Source organism: Oryctolagus cuniculus, chromosome 1 (assembly GCF_051225735.1).
Source record: "Oryctolagus cuniculus isolate XC-2025 breed Fujian yellow rabbit chromosome 1, ASM5122573v1, whole genome shotgun sequence".
Lineage (NCBI taxonomy): Eukaryota > Metazoa > Chordata > Mammalia > Lagomorpha > Leporidae > Oryctolagus > Oryctolagus cuniculus.
The window spans coordinates 43,903,900-43,930,035 of record NC_142867.1 but is presented as its reverse complement, the minus strand read 5'-3'; the positions used below and the strand labels follow the sequence as shown (position 1 = coordinate 43,930,035).

The 26,136-nt window shown below is 37.7% G+C and overlaps 1 protein-coding gene across 1 annotated transcript in view; it reads left to right on the top strand.

Moving 5' to 3' along the window:
- SLC17A6 (solute carrier family 17 member 6) overlaps positions 1–26,136 on the top strand; it is a 50,339-nt gene that overhangs the window by 10,231 nt on the left and 13,972 nt on the right. The window contains exons 4-7 of the mRNA XM_002709004.6: positions 16,682–16,796; positions 18,228–18,315; positions 19,065–19,151; positions 21,886–22,028. Coding sequence (XP_002709050.1) covers positions 16,682–16,796; positions 18,228–18,315; positions 19,065–19,151; positions 21,886–22,028 — 433 coding nt within the window. The remainder of the gene's footprint in view (positions 1–16,681; positions 16,797–18,227; positions 18,316–19,064; positions 19,152–21,885; positions 22,029–26,136) is intronic.

The window sequence follows — 26,136 nt, the reverse complement described above, 5'->3', positions numbered from 1 at the left end:
GACAAAAGAAAATACCCTTTGCCACCAGATGAATAGATGGATTGGGGGTGGAGAAGAGTCTCCAAGGGCTTGCACGTGCTTCGCTACACAAGCTTTTCTCTCTCTTTTCATTCTCCAATCCCTGCTCCACTTACAGCTCTGGCTTCTGCTGCTGCTGCAGCATTCTGCAACCGCAGTGCAGAGGCAGCTTCTGGATGGGAAGGATATGATTTTGAGGGAGGAGAGTCAGGTGGGCAGCTGGTGGAGTGATTCTCCTATTGCCATATGCCACCGTTGGGGCTGTCTAATTTCTCTGTCATGAGTGATGAAGTCATTTTTACAACTTAATGATGTACCAAGGGACCCAGAGGGCTGGCTTGTGCCTGTGGTCTCCTTTTTTAATACTGGAGTAGGGGCATCAGATGTGACAAAGGGAGGTGCCCAGACCCTGATCTGATTAGATTAAATAGATTAAACAGCCTGAATCAGTCTTCTGCAGACCCTGCAGGAGAAGATTAGTCTCACACCTGGGGTGAGAAACAGTAGTCTCCTGTTAAGTGACAAGCCACTGCCCAAATGGAAATTGATTGATTGATGAATTGATTTAGGGAAAATGGATAGCAACTGTAGAAATGATGTCATCAGCAATTTTGGCACCCTTATAAGGCAAATCCTTTTGGGATGGGTGTCATATTCTGGGGTGTTTGTGGCTGTTGACCATATAAATGAATATAGCTTTGGATTTCACAGGTAACTTATTATGGGTTGCATTGAATATTAATCGTCGGGTGCTTTGCATTGCAAGTTTTCAGCTTCATTTGGTTTTCCAACCATTCCTATTTTCTTCAGTAATATAGAGCCTCCCACCACACACACACACACACACACACACACACGTACATATCAGTGCACTTAAAATGATTACAAAAATTGATCATTTCATACTGTATGAGACAAGAGAGGAAATTTGTGTGTGTGTCTGTGTGTGTGTGTGTGTACCAAGTAGAGGAAAAACAAATAAGATTTAGAGTTTAACTTGAAAATAATCACAGCAAATTCATTTTAGCATGTTATTTTCCTCAGAGGAAATTTTGAGAAAAACAATATTAACTTGTTTTCTATGGGTTTATCATGTTGGAAAGCAACTTTAAGAAGCAGATGACATTCATTTCATTTCACAGAGATTTTAATAGTGTTCTTTGAAAAATTAAGAGTACCCAACACTTTCTAATTATTTTCTTAAGAAATAATAAAGTTAGGATTTTATGTATTACTTTGTACATTTCTTTCCTTTTTTTACTCCAGCCAAATTAGTGATGGACTATCTCTGACTTATATTTACATCATGAATGGGTTTTTTAAGTTAGCACTTCAGCTGCCAATTATAAGGACTTTAACAAAGTGAAGTATCATTTTGATTGAGATTCAGCTTACTATTTGGAACTTCAATTTCCGCAATTTAATTAAGACCTGTGTGGTCTGATTATTTTTTCATTGAAAATGGCATGTCAACTCAGTTTATTTCTGAAAATACTTGTGTGGTTTGCTAGAATTCTCCATTGATGACTTATTTTAATAGTAATATAAATATACAGTATACTATATATCAGTATTATGTAATATAGCAATATATTAATATTTATATGCCATACTTACATTACCGATATTTTACATTATAATTATATAATAGTGATAAAATACACTACATTATATTATAAATACCTTACCTTTCTTTTTTTCCCAAAGAAAACGTTTAAGAGTACAAATTTCATAAGTACAACTTTAGGAATATAGTGATTCTTCCGATCATATCTGCCCTTTCACCTCCACTCTCAGCCCACCTATTTTTCCTCTCCCATTCCCAGTCCCATTCTCCATTAAAACAAACAAACAAACAAACAAAAAGCAAAACCAAAACCAACCAAACAAACTTGTTCCTCAACAGTAAAGACAAGGGCTGTTCAAGTCATTGATTCTCAAATTCTCAATTTCACCTCTATAGGTTTCCTTTTAGGTGCTCTGTTAGTTATCACAGATGAGGGAGAACACATGGTATTTGTCCCTTTGGGACTGGCTTATTTCACTAGTATGATGTTTTCCAGATTCATCCATTTTGCTGCAAATGACAGGATTTCATTTTTTTACCCCTGTGTAATAGTCCATAGTGTATGCATCCCATAATTTTTTTTATCTCATCTTTAATTGACAGGCATTTAGGTTGATTCCATGTCTTTGCTATTGTGAATTGAGCTACTATAAACATGGGGATGCAGATAACTCTTTTATTTGCTGATTCCATTTCCCTTAGGTAAATTCTCAGGAATGGGATGGCTGGGTCATATGGTAGGTCTTTATTCAGATTACTGAGGTATCTCCAAACTGATTTCCATAGTGGTTTTACCAGTTTGTATTCCCAGCAACGGTGGCTTAGAGTCCATGTTTCCCCACATCCTTACCAGCATTTGTTGTTTTTAATTTCTGTATGAAAGTCATTCTAACTGGGTTGAGGTGAAACCTCATTGTGCTTTTAATTTGCCTTTCTCTGGTGGTTAGTGATCCTAAACGTTTTTCATGTGTCTGTTGGCCATTTGGATTTCCTCTTTTGAAAAATGTCTGTTTAAGTCCTTTGCCCATTTCTTAACTGGGATGTTTGTTTTGCTGTTGTGGAGTTGCTTGATCTCTTTATATATTCTGGATATTAATGCTTTATCAGTTGCATTGTTTGCAAATAATTTCTTGAATTCTGTTGGTTGCCTCTTCACTTTCCTGAGTGTTTCTTTTGTAGTGTAAAAGCTTCTCAGTTTGATGTAATCCCATGTGTTGATTTTGGCTTTGATTGCCTGTGCTTCTAATATTTTTTCCAAGAAATTTTTTCCTATGCCAATGTCTCACAGGGTTTCCCCAATGTTCTTTAATAATTTGATGGTATCACATCATAGATTTAGATATTTATCCATTTTCAATTGATTTTAATGTAAGGTGTAAGGTAGGGGTCCTTCTTCATAATCCTACATGTGGAAATCCAATTTTCTCAGCACCATTTGTTGAAGAGACTTTCATTGCTCTAGGGGTTTGTTTTAGCTCCTTGATCAAATATAAGTTGGTTGTAGATGCTTGGATTGATTTCCGGTGTTTCTATTCTGTTCCATTGGTCTATCTATCTGTTTTTGTACCAGTACCAGGCTGTTTTGATTATAACTGCCCTCAAGTATGTCTTGAAATCTGGTATCGTGATGCCTCTGACTTTGTGTTTGTTGTGTAAGATTGATTTAGCTATTCAAGGACTCCTGTGTTTCCATATGAATTTCAGCATCAGTTTTTCTAGATCTGATTGGTATCACATTGAATCTTTACATTGCTATCGGAAGAATGGTCATTTTGATAATATTGACTCTTCCAATTCATGAACATGGAAGATTTTTCCACTTTTCGTGTCTTCTATTTATTTCTTTAATGTTTTTTAATTCTCGTCATACAGATCTTTGTAATTCTCATTGTAAAGGTATTTGATTTTTTTGTACCTATTATGAATGGAATAGATCTTAGAGAAGTTCTTTTTCAGTCATGGGATTGTCTGTGTATGCAAAAGCTGTTGATTTTTGTGTATTGATTTTATATCCCACTACTTTACCAAACTCTTCTGTGAGTTCCAATAGTCTCTTGGTGGAGTCTTTTGTATCCCCTATATCTAGAATCATGTAATCTGCAAATAGAGATAGTGTGATTTCCTCATTCCCAATTTGAATCTCTTCAATTCTCTTTCTTGTCTAATGGCTGTGGCTAAAACTTCCAGAACTATATTGAATAGCAGTGGCGAGAGTGCATAGCCTTGTCTGGTTCCAGATCTCAGTGGGAATGCTTCCAACTTTTCCCCATTCAATAGGACGCTGGCCATGGGTTGTCATAAATTTCCTTGATTGTGTTGAGGAATGTTCCTTCTATACACAATTTGCTTAGAGTTTTCATTGTGATAGGGTGTTGTATTTTATTAAATGCTTTCTCTGCATCTATTGAGCTAATCATATGGTTTTTCTTCTGTGGTTTGTTAATGTGATGTATACATTGATTGAACCACCCTTGCATCTCAGGGATAAATCCCGTTTGGTCTGGGTGAAAGATCTTTCTTATGTGTTGCTGTATTCAATTGGCCTTAATTTTTTTTGAGAATTTTTGCGTCTATGTTCATCAGGGAAATTGGTCTGTTGTTCTCTTTCTCTGTTGTATCTTTTTTCAGGTTTAGGAATTAAGGTGACGCTGGCTTCATAGAAAGAATTTGGGAGGATTTCCTCCCTTTCAGTTGTTTTGATTAACTTGAGAAGAAGTGGAGTTCGTTCTTTAAATTTCTGTTAGAATTCAGCAGTGAAGCCATCCAGTCCTGGGCTTTTCTTTGTTGGGAGGATCTTTATTACTGATTCAATTTCTGTCTTGTTGATGGGTCTGTTTAGTTTTTCTGTGTCTTCATGTGTCTTCAGGGCTCAATTTAGGTAGGTTGTATGTGGCCAGAAATCTATTCATTTCTTCTAGGTTTTCCAGTTTGTTGGCATGCAGCTCTTTATAGTAATTTCTGGTGATTCTTTTTATTTCTATAGTGTCTCTTGTTACATTTCCTTTTTCATCTCTGATTTTATTGATTTGGGTCTTCTCCCTCCTTTTTTGGTTAGTCGGGCCATAAATAGCTTACCTTTGAATTTACTAAAATCAAAAAGATCCGAGAAATTTATAGTATTTCTTTGGGAAGGTTTACTTAACTCCAGAAAATGCCTTTTTATATAAAGTCCAATATTTGTTTGTTTCTCATTATTCACCTTTATATAGAAAAAGTGATCAAATATTAAGTGAGTTTCTTTACTGAAATGTCTTATAATGAAAAAAAACAAAACAATAAAACACAATATATAAACATGAAAGAGATTAATTTAAGAAATGTATAATTGGTTAATCACATTGAATAATAATAAATATATTCAAATATTCTTAGATAAACTATGTTATTATTTCTTATTTTGTTGAATGCAATACTCAATTTATAGATAAATTGGTACATTGAAAATGTACCTGGAAAAATCCACAATGAAATATCAAAGTTGTAAAGATTGTAAATTAAACAAAAAACAGCACAAATGCTTTTTTAGGTAGAATAAAGTCAGGCAGTAAAAGAATTACTTAATTTATGTCATGAACTAGGGAATCTATTTCTCCTTTCCTGAAGCTCAAAAAGCCTAGATGTTGAGCTTTCAGACTAGAGTGGGGAAAAACAAAGCCAACTCATCTGAATTGAAAGGCAGAAGAGACTCTCCCTATGTAAAGTGGAAAAGAGTGAGTTACTGTCACAAAAGCTTTTCAATCAGTGTGGTGAATGTCATTCAGCAATGAAATTTCTACATCTCTCTAAATAGCAGAGATTCATATTGAGGGTGGGAATAGAGAGGATATGAATTATAAATCATCTTCATAATTGTCTTGGTTTTCCATTTGCAGAGGCAGATGGAATTAGAATTGAATAGAATAATAAATATATGCATCACTAAACACTTTTATGTACATCATCTTTCTTCCTTACAGTGACACTGTAAGGTACTCATTCTCATACTACTTTTACTCATGGGAGAAAGAATATTGAATAGCAGAGTTGTTTTTTCAAGTACTACCAGATGATAAGAGGCAGAGCTGGGTCATGAACTCTAGGGTATCTGATTTCAAATTATATTATTTACTAAAGAAATTCTCATGTAATGTAACTTATGCATATTTATATATATATGTGTGTGTGTGTGTGTGTGTGTGAGAGAGAGAGAGAGAGAGAGAGAGAAAGAGAAATACCTTAATCACTATATTACTTAGTGTTGGGCTAGGTCCATAGGAAAGAACCTGGCTGTGGAATGATTTTAAAGTTTATTTAATTACACAGTTTTGATTGTCAGACAAATCTTTTGATCAGAGGATGAGCTTGAATATTCTGTAGTGAGGATATTACCTATAGGGAAACAGTGCTGTGAAGCCCAATTATATGTGTAAAACTTAAGACTAGTCAGGGATAATAACATTGATCTAAGCATTAAATATCTTCTGGTATATAATCTATTTCCCTCTGTTTGTAGAAATACCAAAAATACATTCAGTGCTATGTTTTTGTTTTCTAACATCAAGCCAAACAAAAAATGACTGTCAAACATAAAAAGTATATATCACAATATTAAATATTGATCAATGGTAAGGAGCTTCAGGAAGACACTACATTACCTCTGAAGCATTCCCATCTACTTCAATTTTGCAAGCAGAGCTTTAGAGATATTAGTTTCAGAGGCTAATGAGGATGCCATAATGGACAGGTAATGTTATGAAAATTGGTTTCAGGAGACTCCAGCATTTGCAAGACTCAAGGATGAATCCAGACTGTACCATGTACTTGAACTCATGAGCTCCCTCAAATGAAGACTGATCCATAGGTGTACTCTAAGCCCTAATCCAAAACTGCCAACATACAGTTATTCTATGAAAGTAACTTCCTAGAATTGATAGGATACTCCAAATAGCAGTTTGTTCCTTTAAAGGCTCAAGAACAAATAGCCTATTGATCGAGGATACCGAGATAAAGAAAATTCAGGGAAGAAAGACCTGTTGTCATATATGTATCCCTCAGAAAGGAAGTTATTATTACCCTGTATGTAAGGTTCTGGATGCTTATTTCCTAAGAATATGCCATATAAAAACATTCTACTAGAACCATGATGCTTGAAGTGATGAAACTGTAATCTATTCTCTAATAGACACACATAATGGAAGGGATGAGAAACACATGAACCTAGGATTTTGAAGGAGGAGAGTCAGCTGGGCAACTAGGTTGTCTTATAAAGGTGATCTACAGTGCTTCAGGAATATCTGAGAGATCAGATTAGCTGGAAAAATAACGGTGTGTGTGTGTGTGTGTGTGTGTGTGTGTGTGTGTGAGTGTTTGGTGGGAAAATTCTGGGATGAAAGGATAAAGGAGATACTAAGGCAGGTATTCATTTAGAGAAAGTTACCAGTTTTTGATTATTTGTTTCCTGCTGGATATTTTAAGTGAACCACTGGGGGGACAAGTTAAGAGCCTGATGCATTTCAGTCAATTTTGTATGACTTCAGAATGGGAGGTAGAATTCCCACTACATATCTTCATGCACTTAACACTGTTAGATTTTCAGAGTGATGTGGAATAACTGCATCTGTGGTTATAGGAATAGCATTATCTTATTGGGGCAAAATATTTCTGCGGAAAAATGATGAGGAACAATAATCTGAAAATACTTCCAGAGTACAGGAAATTTCTCTTCAATGACAACTACAGTATTTAGATACCATTTACTATGGACCATACACTGTTATCTTTCATAATTCATTGAATCTTGGTGATATTCCTTTGAAGTATGGAAACTTATCTCCATTTTACATATGGAGAGAATGAGGCTTAGAGAATTCAAGTACTAACAACTTGTCCAGTAAGTAAGTAGAGTTGGAGTTTGAATTCGCACAGTGTAACCACAGAATTTATATCCTTAACTACTACTATGTTATACTATATAAATGTCCCCGAGTAAAATGATAGCTATTCGGTCAATCTGATGAGTGAAGATAGTGAAAACTAAGGGCTTCGCTTGGGTTCTAATTCTAATGATCTTACTTCAATTTGTGTTTTGTAAAGCACATCTTCCCTATCAGCAGGTGTTTCTATCTACCCTCATATCTTCCATTTATAATAAAAAGTTAAGCTCCACTCTCCCCTCTGCCCAGCAGTTTATTATAGGCTGGCTTCTCCTTCACATAGCTGTATCTTTTGTGATGACCTAGGAGGAATAGCTAACATGATACTTATAAAATAATGGTCTCAAAGAAGGACCAAGCAACAGCAGCACTACCTGGGAACTTGCTAGAAATGCACTTTCTCAGGTTCCACACAAACCCACTAAATTATGGACTCTGATGCCCATCAATTTTTATGTTAATAAACTTCTTGATTATCATTTGTAATAAACCTAGAAACTGCTATGCTAGAATATCTTATATTCTTGAACTTCTTTTCCATATCACTTCTACTACTTCTCTCATTTCTCTGTTGTAATACAGATTTAGACAAAATTATTCACATGAGCTTCTCCATTGAACTACTTACTTCAGAATACAGGGCAGAAGAAGCAGAACTCTGCTCTCACTCCCCACTGCTGATACTATATATTTTTCAATAATATTTTCATTTTTTTCAAAATTTGTCTTATGTTTTCTGCTGCTACTGGCACTGTTAATGCCAGTATTAGTGCTCCAGCTATTATGATAAAATTTAGTGATCTACTAACAGGCTGAGTAAATGTAAGTTACAGCTATTACTTTGCTATTTAAATAACCTTGGCAAGTTATTTAAACTCACTGGGAGTTGGTTATCTGCCTGTGGATATCCACCTGTGAAATGTGGATAGCTAGTAGTAGCATCTCAGTTCTGTGTTAAAATGAGAGTCCAGGGATGAGTGTTGTGGTGCAGCAGGTTGAAAGGCTGCTTGAGATGCATACATCTCATGTTGAAGCACTTTTCCGAGTCCCATCTACTTTGCTTTTATCCAGCTGCCTGCTAAGGTGCCTGAGAAGCGCAGATGATGGCTTCAGTTCTTGAGTCCCTGCCAGCCATGTGAGAGACCCAGATGGAGTTCAGATTCAGACTAGCCTAGCCTTCACTGTTGTGGCAACTTGGGGGAGTGAACCACCAGACGGAAGATCTCTCTCTGTTTCCTTCTCTTTCTCTTCCCTGTTACCCTGCCTTTCAAAAAATAAGCAAACAAATCTTTTAAAAAATGTGAATCCAGAAGTCACTTGAACACTTAAAGAACTCAAAAACTGTTGACTACTATACTTATTTCTTATTGGACTACATTTATTTACTTATGGATTTACTTCCATGTGCCAGGCACAAGACTAAGCTTGTTAGGTGGTGCATTATTTCCTTTAGCCTCATCATAGTCTTAGATAAGATACATTAATATCAACATTGTACAAGACCTAATATCCATTAAAAGCTTAGTATGGGCCAGACATTCATCTGGGCAATTTACTTGTAATGGCTTATAAGCTCTATTATTTTAACTTGGCAGATAAGAAAAGAAGCAGAGAAAGTTCAATAAACTGCTCAAGTTGCTCAATAATTGGCAGAGATGAACTTTGAACTCAGAATGTCTGGCTCTAGAATCTCTGTTCCTAACTATTAACCAGAGTTGCCCTTTTTATAGGCAAGGGATCAGAAGCCTAGAGAGGTTAAGCAAATTACCAGTCACATGGTTGCTAAGCGACAAACCTAGAGTCCTACCAAAAGTTCCATATTTTGCTTATTTCAGCTTTTCCATCTTCTGTCACCATCTAGAACTTTCCTCTTGCTCTCCTTCAAATTGCCTGAACATATCTGGACCTTGATCTCCTAACTTTCTGACTGCATAGATCTCTCTCCCCTTAATGCCAGTAAGTGTCCTATTTACTTCACTTTGGGGCATACAAAGGTATTTCAAAGAGTACCCTTGGAAAGTGTAATTTAAAATGAGTTTATTTTGGTGCAAATATTTTTGAAACACTCATATAGTTTTTTTTCATAATTTGCACCAAAATGAGCTCATAGTTTTAATTTCATTTTACATGACCTTTTTGAAATAACCTTGTAATTGTCACTCAAACTTAGTATGACTTTAAACTCCATCACTTATAAGACGCTGTGAACTTCTGGACTGCAGTCTACATACATTTTTTCAACCTCTGCTCATTCATTATCCTACTCTACATGTTCTTACTTCTCCTACTCACCTGTACTACCCCATCCAGCAATTTTCAATACTCCCTTAGTTTCTGTTACATAATGCAACCTTTTTAATTTTTGAAACTTTATGAATCAATTTATCATTTATAGTGTTTCTTCTTTCTACTTTACATTCATCTTTCTTGGCCCAAGCCAAAAAGTATCCTTATGAAAGTTTGCTTCTTAGCTCTCAGGAATAGATTTTTTTCTCTTTTGTTTCCCATTTTTAGCTTTAAATTTTTTTTTATTTATTCATTTGAGAAGCAGGGGAGAGTGAGCAAGCAAACACTCCCATATGTTAATTTACTCTCTGGGCGGCGCCACGGCTCACTAGGCTAATCCTCAGCCTTGCGGCACCGGCACACCTGGTTCTAGTCCCAGTCAGGGCGCCGGATTCTGTCACGGTTGCCCCTCTGCCAGGCCAACTCTCTGCTGCGGCCAGGGAGTGCAGTGGAGGATGGCCCAAGTCCTTGGGCCCTGCACCCCATGGGAGACCAGGATAGGTACTTGGCTCCTGCCATCGGATCAGCGTGGTGCGCCGGCCGCAGCACGCCGGCCACAGGGGCCATTGGAGGGTGAACCAATGGCAAAGGTTGACCTTTCTCTCTGTCTCTCTCTCTCTCACTGTCCACTCTGCCTGTCAAAAAAAAAAAAAAAAAATTTACTCTCCCATGCCACAGCTACAGTGGTTGGGCCGAAGTAAGGAGGTAGGGGATCCGGCTCAAGTCTCACATGTGTGTGACTGGGACTCAATTACTTGAGCCATCACCTGGTGCCTCACAGGTTGTCTACAAGAATAAGAAGCTGGTGCCAGCAGCATTGTGGTACAGTGGGTTAAAGGCCTGGCTTGCAGCACCAGCATCCCATACAAACGCCGGTTCGAGTCCCAGCTGCTCCACTTCTGGGAAAGCAGTGGAAGATGGCCCAAGTACTTGGGCATCTGCACCAGTGTGGGAGACCTGGAAGAGGCTCCTGGCTTCAGATCAGCCCAGCTCTGGCCATTGCCGCCATCTGGGAAGTAAACCAGGGGATGGAAGTCTCTCTCTCTCTCTGTGGCATTACCTCTCTGTAACTCTGCCTTTCAAATGAATAAAATAAAAATTTTTAAATTTTTTTAAATTAAAAAAAAAAAAAAGAAGAAGCTGGAATCATGATCAAACTGAAGTACTGTGATGTGGGATATGGGAATCTTAATTAAGTCTCTTAAGCACTAGACTTAACACTTTCCCCATTTGCATTGTTGTTCCCTTTGGCACAGGTTGTCTCTTGGTCACCTTCATTTTTCTACTCTGCTGAGTGCTGAGACTCTGAGACTCTTCCTTCTTCTTCTTCTTTTTTTTTTTTTTTTTTTTTTCTCTCCTGACTGCTTGATAGCATCATGTAGATGACAGAGCACAGGTTTTCTTGCCAGATTGTCCTGGATTCAAATCTCAGCTTCACTACTTTTTTTTTTTTCTTGACTAGTATTTCTGCTTCAATTACATTTTGTTGAATGAGAGCAAAATCTAATTCAGAACTGCTGTAAGGATTAAATGAGTTAACACAGATGGAGAAAGTAAAATAAGCACTCTGTAGATCTTAGCCTCCTCTACTCAGCACAACACTCTGCTCTAAATATAGTCTCCCACGGAGTGGGTGCTTGCCAAACTGGTTGAGATACTGCTTGGGACGCCTTCACCTGGCATCAGAGTACTTGGGTTCAAGGACTGGCTTTGCTTCCAATTCTAGCTTTCTGCTAATTTACAACCTGGGAGGCAGCAGGTGATGCCTCAAGTGCTTGATTGGGTACCTACTCCCCATATGGGAGACTCAGACTGTGTTCTGGGCTCCTGGCCAGCCGTTTGCACATTGAAAACAGTAAATGGAAAAAATTCTCTCTCTCTTTCTCGATCGCTCTCTGTCTGTCTTTCTCACATCTCCCCTTCCTCTTTTCAAATAAAAATAAATCTAAAATTTTTAAAATTAAAAACAAATAAGAGTATAGTCTCACAAAGAATTGAAATGTGGTTGTATGGATGAATGTTGAATGCAGAAGCTGCCTCAGTTTCAGTTGTCTGTCGAGAGAAAATGCAAAGACCCCCATACCCATGGAGGAAAATAATTTTTATAAGTAAAATTTTCATTACTTGAATATTAGATTGGAAAACAATGATATGAAACTAAAGAAGATGTGGTTATGTAAAATTTGATGCATTTTATTTTTACCTAGTCAGTCAATGCATTTTAAGATGCAATGACCACTAATGGCATGCAAAATCACCTTTGATTGAAAATCAAAGACACCTACTGAGCAAAAGGTACAAAGGAAGAGTATAACAGAATAGTTGACTCATGAGTAACCGTTTACTTCATTGCTGAGAAGCCACTGAGGGAAGGCAGATACATGTTGTATAGATTTTTGCACAGAAGAAGGTGGGCAGGAGTATGATTGATAGAAGAAAGAACTACTCAAATTCAGCCCTTCATAAAGTTGTATATAAAATTTTAGGAGCATATTAATAAGAGCCAAATCTAGGTTTTTGACAGTTACATGTCCCCGCTAAAAAAAAATAAAACTTCTTTAAGGTACTCAGCCTTGACTGAATGCAAGACTTAATGTTGCATCTTGATAAAACTTGCCTCATACACAGAGATTAGTATGTCAGAGATAGTATCTCCAAAACATCTCTGCAGGAGAATATTTTCATAAAGTTACCTTGTTAAGGAGGCATTTAGTTCATTAGTATCAATTTATGGAATTTTTTTTTGACAGGCAGAGTGGACAGTGAGAGAGAGAGAGAGACAGAGAGAAAGGTCTTCCTTTGCCGTTGGTTCACCCCGAAATGGCCGCTGCAGCCTGAGCGCTGCAGCTGGTGCACCACGCTGATCTGAAGCCAGGAGCCAGGTACTTCTCCTGGTCTCCCATTGGGTGCAGGGCTCAAGGACTTGGGCCATCCTCCACTGCACTCCCTGGCCATAGCAGAGAGCTGGCCTGGAAGAGGGGCAACCAGGACAGAATCCAGCGCCCCGACCGGGAATAGAACCCGGTGTGCCAGCGCCGCAGGCAGAGGATTAACCTATTGAGCCGCAGTGCCTGCGGGAATATTTTTTTAAATGATGAATGAAATACACATGGATTAAAACTTTAACACCATATTTTTTACCTGCTGTATTTCTTTTTCTTCTTCTTTTTTAAAAGATTTATTTTATTTATTTGAAAGACAGAGAGGTAGAGACAGAGAGAGAGGTCTTCCATCCACTGGTTCACTTCCCTGGTGGCTGCAACAGCTGGAGCTGCACCTATCGAAGCCAGGAACCAGGAGCTTCTTCCAGGTCTCCCACGCGGGTGCAGTGGCCCAAGGACTTGGGCCATCTTCTACTGCTATCCCAGGCCATAGTAGAGAACTGGATCGAAAGAGGAGCAGCTGGGACTAGAACCAGCACCCATATGGGATGCTGGCGCTTAAGGCCAGTGCTTTAACCTGCTGTACCACAAAGCTGACCCCTAGCACCATATTTTTAGCAGTTCCTTCTTAAAGTGTTATGTGTGTATACACTGCTGGAGTTGTGCCTCATACAGAATCTGCCCTTTCATAAAAACAGGAGAGAAAAAAAGAAAAATCTTAAGACAGACATATTAATTATAGTTATATGTATTATAAAAACCTATGCTGGGGCTGGCACTGTGGAGTAGCAGGTAAAGCAGCCACCTGTGGTGCTGGCATCCCATATGGGCACCAGTTTAAGCCCCGAGTATTCCCCTTCCAATCCAGCTCTTTGCTAGGGCCTGGGAAAACAGTAGAAGATGGCACAAGTGCTTGGGCCCCTGCACCCTTGGCTCCTGACTCCTGATCAGCGCAGCTCCAGCCGTTGCGGCCATTTGGAGAGTGAACCAGAGGATGGAGACTCTCTCTCTCTCTCTCTCTCTCTCTCTCTCTCTCTCTCTGCCTCTCTGTAACTCTGCCTTTCAAATAAATAAGTAATTTTTTTCTTTTTTGTAGTGGAAAGCAAATAGCGAGGTTTATTAGGGTAGGGACATCTGTAAGTACACATGGGCACCTCTCCAGACAGAACCTGAGAGAGTGCATAGTTCACATTTAGGCTGGGGCTTTTAAGGAGATGGGTCTTGCCTTCCCGCCTTTTCTCTCCCCCTTTCCTTCCTCTCCCCATGAACAAAGGACTTATTGGGTGTAAATATGAAAAATTCCTTTCTGAGTTTTCCCCTCTGAAGTTATCAGACAGGGGAAGCCTAGCTGGCATCGCCCCACCTTAGAGGAAGGATGTTTATCAGGCTAGATGGAAGGTGCAGGACCCCCTGGAAGGTCATGAGGATCTGGGCAGGACTTTGAAGTTCAGATACTAGGCTGCACCTGGAAGGTTGTCAGGTAGAAGGATCAGGACTCCCTGGAAGGTCATCAGGATCTGGGCAGGACTTTGAAGTACAAGATGCTGGGCTTCTGGAGCTTCTGCAGTAGGTGCTGTCTTCAGGCCTTTCTCATACACACATAGGTTCAATTTCTGACTTCCTACCTAACATATCTCCTCTCAGGAAAAAAATACCCATTATTCTTTTATGGGGATAAATGGGTGGAGTTCCATCTTCTGTAGCTACTTCGAAGCTGACAAATGAGCGTTGAGATGGAAATGGGTATTTTTCTCTTGCTATCTGTCCTATGGTGCTTGAGAGTGGCCTCAGGAAGCATTGTCCTGCTGATTTAGAGGGTGGGTCACCTTGTCTGAGGTAGGCTGGAAGCCATGTCTTAGAAGCACGAGCCAGATAGCTTGTCTTCTGTTAGAGACAGAACAAACAAGTATGTTAAAGCACAATACTCTGCAGAGAGCAGAAAGAATGTGGACGCTATGTTGCCAAGAGAGGCAATGACCAGGATTTCCATGACCAGATGTGATGTTAGGCCAGAAATTAGGCCAGCCTTGTCTGACGTGGTCCTGGAGTTGTCTGGCCTTGTCCAGGAAAGCATGAACATGATTTCGTACCCATTTAATTTGACCCTAGTTTGGGGCATTTTCTCGCAGGTAGCAGGTCTAGGGCCTGCCTGTTTGAAAGACTGAATTAGCAATCCCTTTGTGAGAGCTCTAGTCATGGCAGCTTTTCAATGGATGAAAGCTCTGCTTTGGTTGTTTTTCTTAAAGGAGGGGGCTCTGCTTTGGCTCCCTGTTGAGAGCCTGGTTTAAGAACGGTGCTATTTCCGTTATCTAGGAACCTGTAACCTGTTAGAGAAATGCTGGGACTGCCTAGAGTTTGCAGAAGTTGGAATTTGCTTCATGGCCCATATCCTCTTTGGGGCTGGTTTTCTCTCCTCAGGGCTGAGGATAAGGGTTAAATAACTAACACTCTAATGGACTGGCTATGCTTTTTTTTTTTTTTTTTTTTTTTTTTTTTTTTTTTTTTTCCTGGATACCTAGTAGCTAATTTTGCTAGGAAGTTAAACCAATGTATAAGACCAGAGTCTCAGTCTGGGAAAGGAAACAGACTAATAAATCATTTACATTTAACCATCTACATTTTGGATTACTTTGCACCCCCCTCAAGCGATAGGCCCTTTAAGTCCTTGGTGAGGACTCATTCAAATAGGTGCAGGACCACCTAAGTTAGCAGTTACTGAAAGCCCTGTTTTTAGGAACTGGCAGGGAGTGCTTTCTAAGCTTAATAATATTTGGATAGACTTTAAGGCCTGGCTGGGTGTGTGAGGCCCAGACCTATCCATGGATGTGAATCTCCTTAAGGGAGGCACCCTGTTGACTCACATTATGTGGCTGGACTAGGAGGAGAGCTAAATAGGATGCTGGTACAAATAAGCAATTTACGTTTCACTGACCCTAGGCCATCCCCTCAATAGCAGTGGCTAGAGCTGGAAGCTAGGCAGAGGATGGGCAGAGCCAAAGTCTTTTTAGCTCGGGGCCACAAGGTATGCGGTTCTGAACTAGGAGTCCTTCGATACCCATAGCAGTTCCGTGTCCAGTGGCCTTGCTCTTGGCAGAGCTGACAGAAGGCGATTCCTGTCACTATAGCTGCTTGCTCAATGCCCTGGCTCCTCAGGTGCTGTTTGGGGTTCACTGGCCTTGTAAGGTCTCCTTGATGGCAGATCACCATGTAAAATAGCCATTAATTGGCTTGTTGCCTATCCTTACATTGCTCCTCGTTCTCCTGGTCACTAATAAACTAGACCATGGAGGCAGCCTTTATGATGTCAGTCAAGGGGGTGCTCAACCCAACCCTGAATTTTAAAGATTTAATATCATCAGGGTGAGCTAAAAAGCTATGGACATGGGCAAATTTTGACACTTAGTATTTTCCTGTGAGTTAAGAAAAAATTATGCTGTGGGATATAACCATGAGAATACTTGAGACATTTAAAATCAATTCCGTTATAAAAATTCCTATGCATATGCAGCTCCTCAGGGAATATCACATGGTTATAAAATGTCAAATTCAACTCCATTTATACATTCATTATTTTTCTGAACAACTCTTTGGTGAGTATCAACGATGTGTCACACATGATCCTAAATGTTGGGCATTTAACAGTGGATTGGAAAATCAGGCACTTGCTGTTAAGCAGTTTATGGTACACTGAGACATGAATCCAAAACACATAGAATGATTCATTAAATATTTATAATTTATAACTGGACATGTGAAAAAATAAGTATAAGTAAATATAACCAGATTAACTATTATTTTATTTATTATACATCAAATAATACATAATTTCTTGATTACTGAAATATTTATTTCAATAGCTAGCTGATCAAGTCCACTGTTTTATACTTCTAGAAAAATAAACTACCTGAAAAGTATAATTGTTAATTGTTTTAAATGTTCCAGTTAGCTTGGGATTTCAGGGCTATGTATCTATAATACTGAATTATTTCAACAGGTTATCATGTTTTCAATTTTAGGGTTTTTGGAGCTGCCATACTTCTTACCTCTACCCTAAATATGCTAATTCCATCAGCAGCCAGAGTGCATTATGGATGTGTCATCTTTGTGAGAATATTGCAAGGACTTGTTGAGGTATGGAACTACAAAAGGATACCGTCTTAAAATTGGCATGCCACTGAAAATCACCAGTTTATCTTTAGAAATATACCTGCACTATTAGGTTGTATCTAAATAATGTTAAAATAAAAATGAACAACTGAGAAGTTAGACGGATATTTTCTCTATAAATTATGCTAAACTAGGTCTATGTCTGCCTACCTCTTGCTTTCTAGAACTGAACAGGATGAAATATATTTTAATGACCCTGACTTTAAAAAAGCATGACTTTTTTAATGCATTGTGATAAAAAATTTTGAATCTGTCTTTTGCTGGTGATAATGCTGAGTTAATATCTTTTGAGAATTTTATAGCAAGTCTCCATTGGTCTGAAATTATGAGATGAGTCTCCATTGGAATATTTCATTGAATATATTCTTTGGGTGTCTGACTCAAGTACTTAGCTCTTTTTCCATAAGTTGCAATCTTTGAAAAAAATGCTATTCAAAAACTTTTATTTGGTGCAGCATTTGAGACACAGCAGGTGAATTGCCACTTGTGAAGTCTTCACCACATGTGGGAGTGCCTGGTTCAATTTCTGACCCTGCCTTTTCCATCCAGTGTCCTGGTAATATGCATCCTGGGAGGCAGCAGATGATAGCTCACGTATTTGAGTTCCTGACACCCATATGGGAGAACTTCAGGAAGTTTTTGGATCCTGGTTTTGGCCTGGCCTATCCCTGGCTGTTGTGGGCATTTAGGAAGTGAGCCAGCCTGTCTCTGCTTATCTCTTCCTCCTCCTCCTTCACTACCTCCCCATCCATATACCCTTCAAATAAATTGAAAAACCAAACCAAACCAAACAAAACAAAACTTTAGTTTGTCCTACCTATTGCTCCTTCTGCTTCCATGGATTATGGTGGGAATAGATAAATAACAAAATATTAATGCACCCCTCCAAAAAATCTTACCTCATTGTCCCAAAAAGAAAAAGAAGTGATAGAATCAAAATAATAGGAAAAGGCTGACTGTTTTAAAGATTTTGAGTTGTAGATATTACTTTCAGGATGTGTGAACGCCAAGGATCTTAACGTTCCCTTGTATTGATTGTTTGAATGTGGGAATTACTGAATTTAATGCTTCACAAGAAGTTCTCCCAAATTTCATAAAAATCCAGAATTTCAGACCAATTTATTAATACAGTGTCTTTTGCTTTAATCAAAAGAAATTTGGGCTGTAAAAAACACCTGAAGTGTGAATATTATTTGAATAGATATAACACCTATAAGGCTGTACCTTATATGTTCTGAACTGAAAATTTTGAAAATGGTATTTCGGGAAATCAGTAAGGGCCCTTCTCTAATACTTTGTGACCACTCTGTAGGAGGCAGCATCAGAGAAAGGTATGTGCTTCTTTTCTGTTTACTCTGGATCCTTGATGTTGACATATATTGTTCCCCAACATAGGGTGTCACCTACCCGGCGTGTCATGGGATATGGAGCAAATGGGCCCCTCCTCTGGAGAGGAGTAGATTGGCAACCACCTCCTTTTGTGGTGAGTACTGTTCACAGGGGTAGTTATAGTGGGTAACTTAGAAAAGTATTGAAAATTTGATAAAGTCACTTATAAAACTATCTGGGTTGGGAGGAAGGGTAAGATTTTTGATCACCATTTAAACTCTTGTTCTTGGTCTCCTTAAAAGCTGTATTTCTTTTTGTGTTTTGTATTCTGTAAATTGATCCATTTTTCATTTCTTATTTTACATTTTTATATTTAAGCCATAATACAAGATTAGCAGCATTATTACCTAAGATGTTGAATTTATAAGCATTGGGCTTAAATCACAGAACAAAAGTATCGCCTTTTCTATAAGTACTTCATTGTTTTCACAATCACCTTTCATGAGTTTTAAAATAAGCAGAAAGCACTACACTAAACTGCAATGGCATGGCTCTGCAACAAGGAGATATATGCTTAAGGTGCCAAGAAAAGGTTCATATTGCATGGTTAGTTCTGACACTAACATGATAAATAAATATGCAAGATACACATCACCCAGCATGGCATTGTTTCTAAATCTCTGCTGTGCCTTGGGTAAGCGAATTTTATCCATTTGTGTAGTCCAGTGTTGTTGTATATGTATGTAGACATGACTATGTATTTTATGGCCTGTATGTGTAGTTGCCAATGCAGACTACTGAGTGTGCAGTGTGTTTGCAGGAATCAGCCAAAGAACATGAGAGGAAGTAAAAAATTTCTTTAATGATTTCACTTAAATTGTCTCTTCTTTTCTTCTACTTCAGGTTCCTATGCTGGCGCTGTGATTGCAATGCCTTTAGCTGGCATTCTTGTACAGTACACCGGCTGGTCTTCAGTATTTTATGTCTATGGTATGTAACACTTCTCTACAGTGAGTTAAATGAGAAGTGCATGGGCTGAAAGAAAAGTAGTTGTAGACACTGAGATACATCTGTGTCTACTCACCTATTTTCTCACATTAACAATCCTTTCCTTATATTCTGAGAACAAAGAAAATATTTTTTCTGTGTTATTTTCCCTACATTGCTCCTTCTTATTTTGAAAAGCAGCCTCATTATCTAAGGAAACTTTGTGCTGCATGAAATGTATTATATGCCCTTGATTATGAAGAACAAAGTAAATTAGCTCTTGACTAAAAGCTTATGAGGATGAGAGATGTACACAGCATCTACCTCTTCGTTTGTCTTTTCTTTCTTGGTCATTTTTCCCGAGTCTGCCTCTTTAAGACTGAGTAGGAGTGAAACCTGGAAAACAGTGATGGTGCAAAAATTTAATTTTGTGATGAAATAAAAGTAGTTGGACATGGTAGTAGTGCATCTTATGTCTCATTTACTTAGAATTAAAAGCAATTTAAGCCCTACATTTGAAACCCTATGTCTAAAATACATTGTATGTACACATTTTAGCAAGAATATGAAAGTTTACTACTTCTAAGTACCCCAAAAGTCTTTTTCTCTAAGAGACATATTTTTTAAAAGAGACTTTTCAATAATGAGGAAATGATAAATATAAGAGTTAGATTCTAACTGGTATTATCATCTTTGGACATATGGACACAACTTTGAAAGATTAATGAAGTCATGCCATAGAACAGTATCTGGCTGCTTCCAAATTTGCCACAATTCATTCCCAGCTTGAAATGTTCTATCAGAGCAAATTCTTTTGCTTGCAGAATATTATGAAGGCTATTTTGTCATAGGGACTCTTTTCATGGCTCAAAATCAATGAATGGGTTTTGGACCCATGAAGGACAGAAACTGTAAGGCATGTGTGAGTGTGTGTGTGTGTGTGTGTGTGTGGCATGTGTGTGCATGTGCGTGTATACAAATATATTTTTTCTAGGAAGATATTATGAGATTTTAATCCACATCTATCATTAAGTTTTCAATAGTCCATAATTCACTGGAATTTAAGAGCACTTGTTTATGGGGTGTATAGAACAAATTGATATGGCTATCCACTAAATATTCTGGTTTGTGCCCCAGCCAATGGCTCAGTTGAAGATATGATATAATTATAAAATAATGATATTAAACAAGATACTCATAAAATCCAATCTAGTTATGTCTCTTTAATATTTATTACTGAATGACACAAAGTATAAACATTGGGTAATCTCAAAATATCATATCATAGTACATTTATTGGTGTGTAAATAACAAAAATTGGGTATTTAGGCTTATGTTCAGAATTAAATTTTATGAATTAATGAGACATGACATGTATAATAAGTTAAAATAAAGATAGTGCATATGAAACAATTAGTAGAGTGTCTGGAACTTTAGTTCAGGCAGTGGTAATGACAGTTGTTAATAAATTAGAAGAGCAGTCTTTTATTCAGTGTGTATTTGTTCCAGCCACTGTGCAAGTTGATTTCTATAATATCTTCTTTAACTTTTCTTTGCCACAATCCCAGGAAAATGAATTGTTATCCCATTTTATACTCATTTAGAAAGATTTAGTTACTACTTGTGTTATAAGAGTATACCTAATGAGTTTCACAGTCAAGCTTCAAATCTGGGAGAGTCCTATTCTGTAACCACTATATTATAATGACTTTTCACACCATTCAAGCTCAAATCATGTTTGCTGCTATGTTCAGTAACTAAAAGGAATACAGCACTTCAGAAGATATGTATAGTATTAAGGAACAATTCTTAAGAGATTGACTTGGCCAAAAAACGTATTAAGGAGATCAGGGGCATTTAGATTGTTACTCCAGGGACGAAGAGAACAGAATGAGGGGAAAAATGAAATGGCTAACTTCTGGGAAACCAGAATAAATCACTTGCAATTCTTTCCATTATTAATGCTTTCAGATTTATATTGTGCAATAAGGACACGTTTTAATGGTGTGAGTACTAAATAAAGAAGGGATGGAAAAAGACTTGTAAGCAGTTTATGGCCTTGGAATTTATAACTTTCATCTGCCAAAAGAATGATCGATAGGCAATAAATAGAATGTGTTGAAAATAAAGTTATATGGTTAAACAAAGTGTTAAATTCTACCATGTTAATTGCAAGGGTCTATTTTTCCCATAATACAGCCACTCAAGCTAAAATAGTTGTCTGGATTTTATTTAATAGTCCATTTGCTAGATCTGGAAGTGCTAATAGGAGAGGGGAACAAACATCTCTTTTATCTGAAAATGCAGACTATTTTCATATATGCAAGGCAGGCAAGTAAGAAACAGATTAGCCCCAGAAAATTCTCCGAGGGCAGGAGTGTTTTAGTGTTCATTATATTTGCATGAAATATGAACCACTCAGTAAACATTTATTGGCTATATGAATATCATCCCAACTCTGTTATTCAATCACTTTTATGGTAAAATTCTTTGTACCACTACTCTTTAACAGAGAAAAAGAGATAAAACCACAAGACCTGTCTTCAGTGAGATGGAAGTCTAGCAATAAAAGACAAGAAGAAATGGTTAAAGTCAGCTGAAGAAACTAAGTTCCAATTCTCCATCCCACACAATTTATTTGTCATATTATTGTAGTTTTATCCTAGCAAAAGACTGTTCAACAGAAGTATGTTTGATGGCTTTCATTAACTTCTTCATTTTGAACTATTGTTTGCAGGAAGCTTTGGAATGGTCTGGTACATGTTTTGGCTTTTGGTGTCTTATGAGAGCCCTGCAAAGCATCCTACTATTACAGATGAAGAACGTAGGTACATAGAAGAAAGCATTGGAGAGAGTGCAAATCTTTTAGGTGCAATGGAAGTAAGGACTTTATTATGGTGTATATTCCTATTCTTTCCCCTCATCACACTCCCCTTGATGAACTAAACTGTTTTACAAGTTCATATTCAACAAAACTGATTTGGTATCAATCATAACTTTTTTTTTGTTCATCCATATCCCAAGACTTCCTTAGGAATGGTTGCTACTTCCTTTGTAATGTATTGAAGCTTTATCCTGTCTTAAGCATCTTAAAATATAGAGGACTGTAGCTATAACTGCAAATCCAAGCAAGTTAAGACAGTTTAATGTGGTCCTTAACTGAAAAAGATACAATCTATATTTGTTAATTTTAAAATGCAGGAAATTTTAAGACAGTCATGCAAAGGACTATTTTATACTTGATGTGTATTCAAAATGTAGATTTCACAAATGTGTATTTACTTTATATGTAGTTTAGGAAATACTGAACCAAGAATGCCAATAATAGCTGATTTGTAAATGCTGTTAATTTAATCATTTATTGATAAAATGTCATCATCTTGATTACTATTATGAATAACAAGTATTATAATGATAGTGATGTGAAACTTGGAGTTCTTAGATATTTGCCTATAGAGAGAGAAAATGCAGGTTTATTTTGGTAAAGCAAATATTTTACTCCATCTGTTGTTGTTATATACTATAGTTATAAATAAACAATCATTTGATATTATTTTAAAAATCCAGTTAGCAAAAGTAGTGTATTTAGGCAGGTTCAGTAAACAGTAACTGAATTTTCTTATGCTAATAGTTGAAAGGGCCCTGCTCCTCACAATATGAGTCTACTCTTCTCTTCTTCAGTGCTTCCTCTCCCCATTCTAAGTATCTTTGATTGTGTCTCTGACTCTCTACTTCATTTGTTAGTGAAAGACAGTTTTTGACATTCCACCCTAGGTAGAATGGTCTGTTACCCATTGTTGCTGAGCGTATTTTGGCCTAATGAATATGAAAAACACCAAGGATAAACATTTTTTCAACTTTTATTTAATAAATATAAATTTTGAAAGTACAACTTTTGAATTATAACAGCTTTTCCCCCGTAACCTCCCCCTTACCTGCAACCATCCCATCTCCCACTCTCTCTCCCATACCATTCTTCATTTTCAATTATCTTTATATACAGAAGATCAACTTAGTATATACTAAGTAAAGATTTCAACAGACTGCATCCACAAAGACACACAAAGTATAGAGTACTGTTTGAGTAGTAGTTTTACCATTAATTCTCATAGTACAACACATTAAGGGCAGAGGTCTTACATGGGGAGCAGGTGCGCAGTGACTCCTGTTGTTGATTTAACAATTCACACTCTTATTTATGACGTCAGTAATCACCCAAGGCTCTTGTCATGAGCTGCCAAGGCTATTGATAAACATTTGATGCAGCAGTTAAATTACCACTTGAGACACCCCATTCCATATCGCATTGCCTGGGCTGAGTCTCAGCTCTGCTTCTGATTCCAAATCCTGCTAATGGACACTTGGAGAGGCAGCTCAAGTACTCGAGTCCCTGCCACCCACGTGGGAGACCCAGATTGGATTCTGGATTCCTGCCTTTAACCTTGTCCAGCCTCAGCTGTTGCAAACATCTGGTGCAGTCTACCAGTGGATGGACGAACTTTCTGCGTAACTCTGCCTTTTGAGCAATTTATTGTGAACAATTCAGTATTGGCAAAGCAGAAAGAGTAGTACCAGATTGTTTCTTTCAACCAATTCAAGCAGGAGCCACCTCAAAAGCTGCATTAAGAGAATTCCCATAGGGGTGTGCTCCACATCATCCTGAAGCAGGATTGGCTTGATTCCCAAAGAAAATAGCACTCAACGCCCAAGTGAAGAGTCCAGAGCATTTATTGGGGGAACTCACAAAGTGCAGCAGCTATTCTCAACCAGACTGTGAGAGAAAGTGATATTCTTATGTATGCCTTCAGGGAACAGGGCTCAGAATGGGCTTTATGTAAGAGTTTAAGGAGTTTGATTCAGGGACAGGGCCGGTTTCTTTAAGTGTTTTAGACAACAGCCTAGACACCTTTATCAGTGCCCAGGAATGTTCAAGGTCTGGACTTAGGTTTAAGCCTCTAGGGGAAAATATGCCACTTGCTGGACTCTGTGTCAGGACTGGGACACAGAAAGAGGAACTGAACATGGACCCCTACACAGGAACTTCCCTAAACCACCACACAGGTGAAAAAACTATTGTTATTTGAGTCCAGATATAATTAAGATCACTTTTTTTTTTTCAGTTGCCTGTAATGCCTCTTTTTTTTTTTTTTCATTCAAAAATGGTTTATTTTCTTATGTAAATTTCACTTCAATAAAGATTAAAAAATAGTCTATTTCTTCCCACAGGTTTGATTATCCCTTCTTCCTCATTCTCCCATGATTGATGATATGCAACCCTGCATCAGCAGTTTCTCACTCTCTTGTAATGCCTCTTAAATCCTTTTTATCTCTTTAAAATAATTAAATATACATACCGAAAAAATGCAGAAGTGTAAATGAAGAGCTTCATGAAAATTTGTAAACTAAACACACCTGTGAAGCCATTAGTTCAATAAACAGGTTTTTATCAGGATATGATAAGCCTATTTCTAGCTCCCCAGAATTTTTAAAGGCATTTACTTAGTTAATTTTCTCTTACATTTGATGGTGTACTTTACCACCTAAAGTTCCTAGAAGAGCTGATCCTAGTATGAATTATGGAATATGTTCTCAGCAGGGAGAAGTTGTTTACTACTGCTAGTATTTTGATGCTATTTCTTTCACGAATATATTAGAATGCAGGCATTCCTATCTTTTGGTCAATTTTATTATCTGTGAAATAAATATATTTATCTGGCACTGTTTTCCTAGAATGTATTGAATATTTTTTTAAATAATGCACTTTTTTAACTCTTTAGATGAAGCTGTCACTGAAATTTTGGACCAGAGTCACAAGCACCTATTACATATTATTGGAACAGATTTTGTTTTATTTATTTTGTTTCTTTTTTATTTTACATGTATTTGTGTTTATGAAAATGTAGCATCTTACTATATAACATTTAAAGCGATCTTTAAAAGCCATAGTAACAGTCACATCAACACTAATACTTATGAGGTTCCATGTCCAGGAATAATTACCAAACCTGCATAAAAAAAGTCTGCCTCTTCCTTTGGTAATTTTGCCAGGGCAAGACCCAAAGCCCAGGAGATCATTAAATGAAGTTATTTTAGGCTAATGTTTCTTTGCCAAACAGTTTTTTGGTGTTCCAAATAAAGTAATAAAGAAAGTAAATATTTGAGATATGAGAGATATCTTAAGGTCTAAAATATAAGTCTTGGGGAAGAATTCTTTGGGCAAATGTAATATTGTTAAATGTGCTAGGTTTAACTTTGAAAGGATATCAACAGCAAAGCCAATCACAATTAGATTGCTAAGTTTGAATACCTTGAATGACTTATATATTGAGTTATGGTATGCCCGAGGTTTGCTAAATGACCAAATGCTTTACCCAACTGAATATATTATGACTTTTATGGAACTTTGCACTCCAGAGTCACAAAATTTATATTGATCTCCATTATCTAACAAGAGAATTTATTGGCTGGCGCCGCAGCTCAATAGGCTAATCCTCCACCTAGCGGCGCTGGCACACCGGGTTCTAGTCCCGGTCGGGGTGCCAGATTCTGTCCCGGTTGCCCCCCTTCCAGGCCAGCTCTCTGCTATGGCCCGGGAGTGCAGTGGAGGATGGCCCAAGTGCTTGGGCCCTGCACCCGATGGGAGACCAGGAGAAGCACCTGGCTCCTTGCTTCAGATCAGCATGGTGCGCCGGCCGCAGCGCACCGGCTCTGGCGGCCATTGGAGGGTGAACGAACGGTAAAAGGAAGACCTTTCTCTCTGTCTCTCTCTCTCACTCTGCCTGTCCAAAAAAAAAAAAAAAAGAGAGAGAATTTATTTATGGGTAATGAAATAATTGACTGTAGATGTGGGCAAAAAAAAAAAAAACTACACTCCTTGTTCTTCTTATCTTTCTTCTCCCAACTACAATGAAGTTCCAATGTTTTAAATAAAATAGTTTGAATATTACAAGACTACTGCTTTTGCTATGAGTTTTACCTGGAAAAAAAT